The sequence below is a fragment of the Astatotilapia calliptera genome, chromosome 23 (assembly GCF_964374335.1).
Source record: "Astatotilapia calliptera chromosome 23, fAstCal68.1, whole genome shotgun sequence".
Taxonomy (NCBI): domain Eukaryota; kingdom Metazoa; phylum Chordata; class Actinopteri; order Cichliformes; family Cichlidae; genus Astatotilapia; species Astatotilapia calliptera.
In genome coordinates, this window is record NC_137443.1 from 6720335 (window position 1) to 6732318 (window position 11984).

Below are 11984 nucleotides of genomic sequence, written 5' to 3' on the forward strand. Positions count from 1 at the left end.
GAGAGAGAGAGAGAGAGAGAGAGAGAGAGAACACACCACACACTCCTCCCTCAACTTTGTTCCTCCAGCCACGCACACACTGTTAGAGCTACTGTTTCTCCGCCGCGGTTAGGACACTAAAGCGGCCTCGGGTTTTTAAACTGTTTTGTGAAAGTCTGCAGTCCGACTGTGGACAAAAGCGAGTCCTGGGCGAAGAAGAGGAGAGGAAACCACGCTTGTGTAGTGATTTTATTACTGCGTCGCCACAGGACACAGATGATGGAGACCAAACTCTGGATTGCCCTTTGCGCGCTTCTAGCGATTTACTTGGGATCCGCTGTACACGGTAGGGGGCAGTTTATTTCTGTATGCTACATGCCCGAACTTTATGCTTACAGCGCCTAAAAAGTAAACATAGTCTTTCACGCCAAACTCACCTGCTGACACTTGTGATGTTGTTAGAGTGGGGATTAGTGGCATTATTAGTCATGTCTGTCCGGCTTTAAAATGACAAAACTCATCTGGGTTTAAATGATGAAGTCAGTGTTGTTGTTTTGTTTTCATTTTACGCAACAAAGAACTCGCTTTTACACTGAGCAGATTTATTTTAAAAATTCTACTCCACATCTTCGCCTCTACTTTTTGTTCAAGCAAGCCACATTTTATCTCGCACATCACTTCCTCCCTTGCTCCCTCTCCCCTTCTTCCTCTTTCTGCTTGCATTACATTAACTCACCTCTCACACATCCTGTCTTTCACTCTTAACCCACCTTCTGTTTTTTTGCCCCCTCCTACCTTTTCTCTCTTCCTCCGGCCTTCTCTTTTCTTTCTTCCATCACCACCTCTCACATAAAAGGACAATGAGACTGTTGACATTTGAAAAGATTTTATTGGGCTAAACTGTCCCTTCAGCTCCTCGAGCTGAAATTCAAATGAATAGGAAACAGCACGGCGCCACTGGAGAACATTTATTGGCTGTAAATTAGCAGGAAAAGTACATTGTGATAAATGACACCTCTAATTACCGTATGTGCAGCAGCACACTGTCATTTTACTGGGTTCCTACTAATTGGCTCGCCTCTGCAGTACACTATGCAGACTTTATGAAGAGATTTTAAGCGGTTCAGTGGTAACAGGTTCAGTTTTTACTGTATGCATTAAACACAATGAAGGGGATGATGGCAGGTTATTAGCATTCACCATTAAAAAAAAGCCCTGTGAGTTTTCATAGCAAAGAAGCAAAGAATATGAGCAATGCTGCACTCATATAGCCTTCTTTTGTAACCAATCAATCAGATCTTTTCTCCTGTGGAAAACACAAGTTTTAAATCCATAAGAGTAACATAGACAGACTATTTAAAATTAGATCAGAAGTAAGAATATTTTCAGTAACTGACATCATGCTTCAGCCAGCATACCTATGCAATAATATGCACACGGTATAACAGAGCTGGGTTTAAGTTTCATTTCTATGGTGTCATATTTACTCAGGAAAAGAACTACAGATAGAGCATCTTATGAAGCAGAACTGTGATATAAGTTGAAGCTCTCTCGGTGCCTGGTTTCAAAAAGGCTGTTTTTAATAGCTTCCATTTACAAGAAATCCCTATGTTTCATTTCATTGAGCTTAATTTTTAATTCTAATAAATTCCCTGAGCTGGATAATTATTAAGTTTTACTGGGAGGGTTTTTTATGGTGCAAATTAGTTTAGGACAGAAGTTTTTGCCTGCGGTGTGTAACATGCATGCTCCAGTAAAGTTCGCTATCATAAAAAATAACAGAACACCTATAGTTAGTTTAGGCTCTCACATGTGGTCTATTGAATGAGAACGAGAGCCAAAAACATGGTAGGCAGTTTGAGTGCAGCATGTGCATAGCTGTTTGTTTTTAGCTCTTTCAGTTTCACTTAATAAAAAGCTCACTTCAGCAGTATTGGCTCAAATGTCACCAGAACCACTTGCTGAGAAAACAGAGCTTATGATGTGTCTCAGACAGACTGTATCGCAGTATATTTTTCTAGCAGTGCTGCAGCAGCAGACATCTGTTCACAGAGAAACTTTTGGCTGTTTCTCTCGCTGGCAGGGTCAACAAATGGGCAAAAGCTATCTCCCCAGGTACATGCTGCATTGGCCTGAAAGATTGTGAGTAAGCCCTTGTAATATCTAAAAAGGGGCGTGTGCAATGGTGGAAACAGTGACTCTCTTCATGATTTTTACCCTGCACACAAATCCATGTACAAAAACAGACATAGCCTACTAGACGAGACCTAGGAAGCTCGCTAATGGAGCTAAAGTGAGGGAACAAGGCCAGTATTATACAGCCAAGCACCTCTGTCTATTTATGAGTGTGTCTGTTTTGGTATCATTTAGTTCACACAACTCTCTCTTTCTCTGGGTCTGTCTGTGTCTCACTGCCTTGCTTTCACTGTGTTTACTGATGAGCTGTGTGACTGATTATGGCAGTAATGAAAGGTATCAGGGCAGTGTGTTATGGAACGGTAATGACTTTACATTACATTAGTGCTCTGGTCTTCATCAAAGGAGGGGAGAAACTGAAATGGAGCCTTGTACAGTAGAGATAAATGTGTCAGCACAGAGGGGGAAAAGAGAGTGCAAAAGACTGAAGGTCTTCATTAGTTCACACAACTTATATGGCTTGTAGTTGAAAGTGGCAGTCAAACTGTGTCTATTTTTTTTTTTTTCGTGCGGCATTGTTACTGTGCACTTTAGTTAGCAATTCACGACCTATAGGTTAGAGTTCATAAAAGGATGCAAGGTTAAACTTGAGTTGGTAAAACACTTTTTAAAAATAGATATACTTTTATTATGGATGGTTTGTCATATCAGCCTTCTAAAGATGTCTCCCAAAAGGGAACATCACACACTGGCTAAGCTAATCACATCTCTACAGGTCACAAGTAGGTTTACTTTGATTTACTTTAAAAGGTCACATGCGAAAAATGGTTGGGAATTTATGGCTCCTGATGCAAAAGAAACTCTGGACTTGCAAAACAAATACAACTTGATATCCTAAAAAGTCGACTCTGTTCGTCTGGATGTAGCGTTTTCGGTGGGAGAAACGTTTCGTCACTCATCCAAATGACTTTTTCATTCTCACTGAGACTGAAAATGCTACATCCAGATGAACAGAATCAACTTTTTGGGATTTCCTTACCTGGATGATTCTCTTTCCAAATTCTTTAGCCAGACACTAAAACCTTGTTTGATCCAGGGAAGCTGTTCGATAATTGTTGTGATGATTTTGAGGCTTTACTCAGGACAGATACATTTACATATAAAGCACTATGCAAACGTTTGGGGCTCTTTAGACTTTTGGATTCCAGCAGTAACACAAGAGGGCATCTGATGGGTTTTATCCCAGACATATAATAAGATTTTTAAAGTGCAACCTGCTGCAACGAGATGAACAAATAGTTTTGGAGCGGATGTTGCAACCCCCGCAAATCTCTGATCTCAAGTAAGCAGACGTTGTGAAAGCTGAAAAACCTCCCTGTCAAAAGCCAACAACTAGGGTCATGCGGAAACTTTGTTTGTTTTCAGTTTATATTTCGATCGTGTAAACAATATAAAGAAAGTTATTTACGAAAAAAGAGAATTAATACTGTAAAAAATTAAGCGAAATACACTCCAACATTGCTCCATTTTTTTGATTTAGTTTACATATTGAAAAGAAGTGAGAAGACGTGCACACTTATTCAATAAATGAATGAATAATAATGTCATTTATTCAAAAATGTATTCATGCCATTATCACTTGTTAATACCTTACTGTTGTTGCTTAAAATGTTTGCACAGCTTCATGTGTGCATGTTTTAATTTCAGTATCCATTGTTCGGTTGTTTAAATATTAGCCTGTGTTGACCCTGAGTTGTTACAATGGTTTTGGGGTGTGAACACTACCTGTTGCTACATATGTATTTAGAATAATGAACAAATAATTTGTGACTTTAAGGATATTAATAAGATGACACATTTGCTTCTGTCCTTACTTCTTCAGCTGATGAGCATACTCCTACCCCTTCTTCAAAAACTACTCCTAGTACTGTTCAAACTACAGGGACTCCAGTTCTGGACCATGAGTCTAGTTTGAGCCCGGATGCTGCCAATCATTCAGGGAGCAGCCCAGCGACAAACACAAGTTCCAATGGCACAGTCAATGTGAGCAGTAGCACAACTACAGAAAATACAAGGATCACCATCATAGCCGAACCAGGGAAAGATAATGGTAAGCATGCACCTCCAAACTCTTACTCCTGCGCTCACTTACAAAACATGATGGTAGGCTAAAGTGTTTAGGAAGTGGCCTAATATTGCAAACTTGCAACAAACTGATGCGCTGTTGTGGTTATTGTTTCTGTCTGTTTGACGTTTGCCATTACGGGAAGTTTTGTTAGACTTCAGAAGAATTTATAGGAAGCACAACAGCAGGTGGCTCAGAGTTGAGGAGCTATATTTAACAGAGTCCTTATCACCGTTTTCCACGTCCAGAAGTGGGCCACAGGGCTAGTGACAGGGTTTAAGTGTTGACTGTAATTCCACAAACACAACACAGGAAGGGACAGAGAGCTCAGTTAAGACTTTAAAGAAACAGAGTACAGAACAGGAAACGCCACTAAATGCAAAGATGATGCAAAACAGTGAAGAAGAGCAGTGCAAAGAAGCTGTGACTAGCTTAACTGTATAGGAATTGGAGAATAAAGGCAAAATATAGTTGGAGAAGAGCTGAGAAAGAGGTGATTCAGATGCCACTGAGGTGAGAAGTGATTAAATGCTGTGCGACTTTTCACATGGGGGTGAGAAAGAGAAGTGAAATCCTCTCCCCCAAGACAGACATGGATAGCTCTTTCTTTGCCTTTCTCACACACACACACACACACACACACACACACACACACACACACACACACACACACACACACACACACACACACACACACACACACTCAGTCCACACATAAGACTTCTAATCAGTAAATCTGTAGGCTGAGTACCTTTTATTAATACGCAATTACTTTTTGTAAAAAATAGCAATTATTTTCATTTACATGAGTCAGTATCTCTGCAGGATTTAAGCTGGCAGATATCTGTGGTTATATGTTTTCATCAGACATATTTAACTTTTAAGTCATTAGCACTTACCTCAGTAGAGTGGAAGCAAGTGAATTTTCATTTTTAGTGCTTGTAGGTTATACTTAGCATGCTCATGCACGTAATTATATGCTACCACTGTGATTCATAAGTATGGTGTGAATATCTGTAGCTGCTTTCTTGATACACACAGCTGTATATGTCCGTAATGCCAAATGAGCAAAATATTTTAATTTAACTGACTGTCAGCTGCTAATCAATAGATGAACATGAGCTGTTTAAAGTTAAATGAAGACAAAGTAAGGCACCAAGTGTTAGAGAGCCTCTGTCCTGTAGCCGCACAGACGTAATCAGAAGGGAAAAAACTTAAGTGACACATTTGATTCTGATATCTATTTAATAGCTAATAATTATTCTTGGACAAAATTGCTGTTTACCATTCGTGAAACACAGCTGAAGCTGAAAAGCTTGTTCAAGGTTTTCCCAGAAAGTTGATTCTGTTCATCTTCAGCGGGAGAAAGAATTCGTCACTTGTCCAAGTGGCTTCTTAATTGAGCACGCATCAAGACATTTTAACCCACTTTGGCAGGTACTGCCTAAAGCTAGTGTTGGAGACTGAAGAAGTCACTTGGATGAGTGAAGAAATGTTTCTCCCACTGAAAACGCTACGTCCAGATGAACAGAATCAACTTTTTGGAATTTCCTTACCCAAATATTGTTCCAGCTTTTGTTTCTTACTCCTGTTTAAAGTATATACTGACCTACTGAACGCAGCAATTACAAAACTGCATGTTATCCAGGATGTTGCTGCCAGAGTTTGAAGAAAAGCAGATCAGATAATTGCTGTTTTACATAATCTACCATTAAAACTGAATTGAAGTCCTTTTAGTTTCAAAAGCACTTACTGGCCTTATCTGCTCCTATAGCGCAGGCCACCTTCTTATTCCACCTACAGTAGCTTGCCATGAAGCTCCTGGTGCACAGTTTTTGTGCTGATGTTAATGTCAGAGGAGGTCTGGAACTACTGAGTCAGCAGAGCGCTGCTGACTTCTATGCCCGTGCTCCTCGGCACTTTTTGATCCCACTTTGTAAATTTACATGGTCTCTCACCTTGTTGTAGTTCTTAAACACTTCCTTTTTGCAAGACATTTCGTAGACTGACTAGCTGTAACAGTGGAATCCTAGTACAAACACTTCCTTTTTGCAAGACATTTCGCAAACTGAGTAGCTGTAACAGTGGCATCCTATTACAATGCCACACTCAAAATCAGAAAGCTCTTTAAAACAACTCATTCTTTAACAAATGTTTGTAAAAGCAAACTGCATGGCTAGGTGCCTGATTTTGTCCACCTGTGACAGTGGGACAGAAGACATCTGCTCAGCACTTTTCTCCATATAACGTGCCACAATATGATCTTACAAATAGCTTAAAATCCACACTTTTTAAGTAATCATAAGGTTTCTCCATGAAGCTTTTGGGTGCCAGTTTTAGTTATTATAGACCCAGAAGTATGAAGTCTTCTGTCTTTAAATATCACTTTTACCGAGCACTTTTAGCTTTAAAAAAGCAGCATACAGAAAAGGAAAATACATTTTCCTTTTGCATGTGTATATTTAGTTATATTTTAAGAAAAAAATATTCTATTGGAAATAACTTTGAAAGGTGATAAGGTAAATTAAATTAATTCACTGATATTTAGCATGTATAATAGATAACATTTGCTTCATATAATAGAAAGCAAGTCTTGTTTAGAGTGATTTATGGTAAACGTTAAATTAAAAATGCTTTCAGCACAGAAGTACAGCCGAGGCTGATGAGAACCGCATTACATTAGCAGATATGTGATGATGGCACCACATAAAAGTTAAACAATCATCAGAGTAATTATATTTTATCCTGTACAAAATTTAATTCCACAGTTCTCAAGAGATTTCACCAGCCACGATCATTTCATTTCATCAGCCTCAAGCGGTCACTAAAGGTTTCAGGAGACAGCTTCTGAAAAAACCATGAATACCTGAACGGATTTCATGGCAGTCTATCGAAAAGGTGTCAGAGTAGCTGAAAGTCAATTGAACCATCTGTTTTCAGAAGAAATGACCTTAATCCTGGTCCTCTAATCTTTTTTTCTTCGAAAGAAAATACAGTAAAAAAAAACAAAACATTTTTAAAAAATACAACTTTACAGTAATGTGAAACAAATTCATTTATCTCCGGTGTTTTGCTTACATTCAAATATCATTCAGTCTTGTTAAGATATTAGATCTGCTTCTTTAACAGAAGTAGATCTAATTTTCTGATTGAAACCATATGCTTCACCATTATGGATTACAGTAAGAGGATTTATCTGCATATCTCTGTCTCCACCCTTAAGCCCTTGGATGAAGTTTATCCTCAGGTTTATATGGATTTTATATGAATAAATTTTATTTGTGTAAAAGGTATTATAGGCATATGTTGTTATATACTGTAAGGCTCTTATTGGCAAGCTGTTGTTTTGCACACTGGTTCTAGAGACTGGTTTAGTTCTTTGGCTATCACTGCAAGCCTTTTAAGTCCATACTGAGCTTGGAAAAACTGATCTTATCTTCTATGTTTAGACCACCTGGAACTCTTCACCGTTTATCGTAAAAATAAATAAAACCACTTCCTGTGTGAATTGATAGTAATAGTTACTGTTTATATTATTTTCTGTAATTTTAAATAATCAATATTATTATAAATAAAGGCTAGATTCACTGCTTTTTTTAAATTTTACAAAGTAAAATAGGTCAAATTAAATTGGGTGTGCTGGCAGAAATGTAAACACAGGAAACTAAAGGCATGACTTGATTTTTTTACCTGATAGTACTACATCATTTTGACAATAACATTGTCTCTCTTTCTCTCTTTCCATAGTAACCGACCACGCCATTAAGACCACATTAGCAAAAAATGAAAACATCACAAATACGACACTTTCCCCTTCTCAGAGCAGCCCCACCACAGCTGTTCCCATTAATATCGGCACCACACATGTACTGCACACTTCTGCAGGTGCACCGGTCACCCCGACTCCCTCATTAAATCAAAACGCATCACACCATGAGACCAAAGCACCCCCTGCTACTTCTGCCCCAGCATCGGAACCAACAAAGCCTGAATCTATCACTAACGCCACCACCACCAAGTCCAACACAAATTCCAGCACCGCCTCCGTCCAAAAGGCCTCCACTTCCCAGCCAACGTCAAACACTTCACAGTCCAACAGACAGTCCACCCAGCCTAGCATCCAGACCAGCTCCCACACCAACAACCCATCAGAGCTCAACGTGGACGGGGACGGTAAGTGCATAATACCTTCTGTGCTGGTATATGAATTTGTTCTTGACTGTTCACTTCCAGGATATTGACAGAGCCAGAAGTGAATTGGCTTAACAACAAAGGAGATGCTGTTCTTTGTTTCCAGCACAAGCCAGTCTTTGGCTGTACACACAGAGACACAAACACACACCACGCAACCCCCCCCCCCCCCCCCCCCCCCGTTTACATCTTCTACAAGCACTGTCACCACCAAGCACTCCACAATCATGGGTTTGTTTGAGAAAGGGACAGAGGCAGTCATGGGACTCTAGCCTCAAGATTTCTGTTTTTCTCCTTTTTGTCTGTCTCCGTCGCTCTATTTACTAAATGATTTATATATGAACAGTTGCTCTCTCTGTGTCCATACAGTCCACACAGGGTTTAGAAACCATTCATTTGAACACGTTGAAAGTACTTTTACCAGACTATAGGTGCAAAGAAATGAATAACTGATTAACTCATCTCAGTTGTCAAGGCTGCTTGACTGCAGTTTAAGTGTAAAATTCTCTCTGCTTGTCTCACTCTGTGTGGTTTTATTAGGTGCTTGGCACATTGCCTCTTTCCATAAGCCAGAGGAGCAGCAAGCATTCATGACTCTGTGGTTGTTGTTACTTTTGACCAAAGGATATTAAAAAAAACAGCTAAGTTTACAAAACAGTCTTCCATAGCAACATTCATATACAGAGATGCCAGAAACGCAGATCTGAAATCCTCCTGCCCAGAAATACTTAGCGGAAAGAAACAACCAAGAAAACGTCAGGCTAGTCTTTGAAATTAAACAATAACCTGGGATAAAATGGTAACATACTTCATGTGCTGTATACACTGCTCTAGTTAAGTTTGAAAAGGTCTTAAAATGATACCTTAATAATAAAATGACTTGCTGATTTTACTTGTTCACCTTAAGTATCGTTCTGGCAAGTTTAAACATCCTGTTTGACACTTCTGTCCTGAGCTTGATGATGAACACTCAGCAGGCTCATGGAGTGTCTATATATAGTTCTAACCAGAACTTCAAAGTCAAATCCTCCCTAAACGCTGCATTGCCAGCATGTTTACTCAGCATACAGTGTGGTAATAGAAAAATGGCCCCAGCTGATGTGTCTCTGGTGTTTCTTGTCTAGGGACAGCCCACAACTCTCCTGGATTAGACCCCCTCCTGGCTGGTCTGGTATCAGCCTTCATCATTGCTGCTATCATCATCACTCTGCTCCTCTTCCTCAAACTGCGCCGAAGAGGCAACGGGCCGGAGTTCCGCAGGCTGCAGGACCTACCTATGGTGAGCTCACCCATCATATCCAAGCAACACTGGAAAATATTCAGCCTGTCAGATGTTGTTAAGCACAGATGTGTTATGCACTCTTAGTTACAGTTTTCATTTGGCCTGACTGGAGATGTACTTCTGCTGCTGCTCTTCCTAATATAGTTAAAACTCACAGCGTTTCCTCAGGCTTCTAATATAGGCCTGGGAGTTTGAGGGTTATTTCTAGGCCTTTACGTCTCTGAAACCACACGTTGTGCCTTGAATCTCATGTAGCCACTCTTTGAGTGTGGTGGTTACAGCCCCTAATGCTGCTATTACTACTGGGACCATTTTGGACTTTACCCTCCACAGGGCTTTTCCATTTTCCATTCTTCTCATGCTCATTCTTTCCGATGTTGCTGCTGCGATTACTGGCATCTTTTGTTCCTTGTTAACTACCACTATATCTGGCTGGTTAGCCAGTATCAGCTTGTCTGTCTAGAACTTGGAAGTCTTACAGAACATTTGCTCTCCTGCTCTCAACCGCTTTGGGATGTGCCTCATTGGACATTCTGGGCACAGATGTTCCTGTGCACAATCCCAGACACTTGGCAGTGTCTCTCAGTGTGAGCTGCAATGGCGTGCATCTTCCACCCTTCTACAATATTCGGCCTCTTGGGCTTCTTTGCACAGTCTTCACCTTTGTTCCTCCTGTCTCTGTTGCCCCTGATACTTTTAGCCTGCCATGATTTAAGCCTATGTGCATGTATACAGCCCCAGCCCACCCGAGGGCTTAGGTCTCCTCCTTCTGCTGCCCATAACACCCTTTTAGCAGTTTATCTTGCATCTTCCTGAAGGATTCATGAATGCTTTAGTGGCTTCCAAAGTCCAATAGTCCCTCAGACAGGAGTGTTAATAATATGAGCCAATAATAAAGCTATTAAAATGTTATAATTTGCTGCCTTAAAATCAAGGGATTCCTGAAGGCAAAAGTGTGAGTATGACTGTGTAAACATAGGTGTAAGCATTTACATCGTTCTTTTTCTTATAGGATGATATGGAGGACACACCTTTGTCCATGTACAGCTACTGATGAAGGCACAATAGGATGTTTGATGTCCAAATACCCTCGCAGATTCCAGAATCAGGCCACTGTGGTTGGTGAAGTTGGTCTCTCTTCCTTAATCTGCACCAAACAGAAAGAATCCTGGGTAGGTGTAAGCACATTTCTGGATTGCTTTAAGTTACCCAGATCATTGGCAAAAGGATCCGATTGAAACTGCAATGGACAATGAAGAAAATATCCATGATGTTGCCTTTTGGATTTTTTTTCTAAATTTGTCTGTTATCACAAGTGTTCCCAATTTTTCATCCATCCATTCATTCATTTGTTCATTACTGTAAACTTTACATTATTCAGCCCATCTAAGGTTGCTGGGGTTGTGTAATATATTTGATTTCTCTAGAATTGAAAATAGGTTGTTTCAAAGCAGAAGATCATCTGACATGGCCATCGACTGAGCCTCTCCTACTGTGGCTCACTGGTTTAATGTTGCTTTACCAGTTAAAGTCTGGCAGAAATAAAGGCCAGCAAGCTAAAGAGAAGAAATAAACAACACAAACCACCTGATTATATTGTTAACAAGGTTGCACTTTACTTTTTTTAGGAGTGGAGATTAAAAAACATAAGTAGAAGAATTTTCTGTGTATTAAAGATAAGGTTTTTGTGTACATAGGCAGCATAGCTGGGTGAACGTTTGTGTGTGCAAGTGTGTTAAAGAGGCATGGGAGGTTTTATTTAACTTCTTTTTTTTGTTACCTTAATGGTTTTGCTGGCTTTTTTGCCTGATTTTGATATGTGCAGTGTTTTAAGTCCAGGAGAGAGTGCCTTACACAGCACACAAACAGCTTTTAATGTATATTGTTTTCATATTCCACAAAAACTAATTTCCAGATTAAGTATGCATTCCCAGTAACCATTTAAACACACGCTCTGAGGGCCAAGTGGCTGCTAGGAGTCGTCTGTGTTTGAAGATAAGCCTCAGGCATGTTCACCGTAAGGCACTCTTTCATACAATGACAGACTGATGTGCGTTAGTGGCCTTTCCACACAATGTTTTTCATTTTCCTGTGTATTGTAGATACTACTGATCTGCATCAAGCAAAAGAATATGGATATAAAACACGTGGGGGAAAAAATATAATGGGTGGAAATGTGACAAACAGGACAATTGAATCGCCCACAATGACACAAAACACATTTTAACTACTCTTTATTTAGAAAAAAAAAAACAAAAAAAACATTGTCCA

General features: G+C 39.8%; 1 protein-coding gene across 1 annotated transcript; it reads left to right on the forward strand.

Annotated features, from left to right (window-relative positions):
* On the forward strand, positions 1-10984 carry LOC113016165 (uncharacterized). Its single transcript, XM_026158771.2, has 5 exons — positions 1-325; positions 3998-4225; positions 7988-8413; positions 9556-9710; positions 10726-10984. The coding sequence occupies exons 1-5, from the start codon at positions 256-258 to the stop codon at positions 10765-10767; spliced, it is 921 nt and encodes a 306-aa protein (XP_026014556.1). The 5' UTR covers positions 1-255; the 3' UTR covers positions 10768-10984.
* Positions 10985-11984: the final 1000 nt, after the last annotated feature.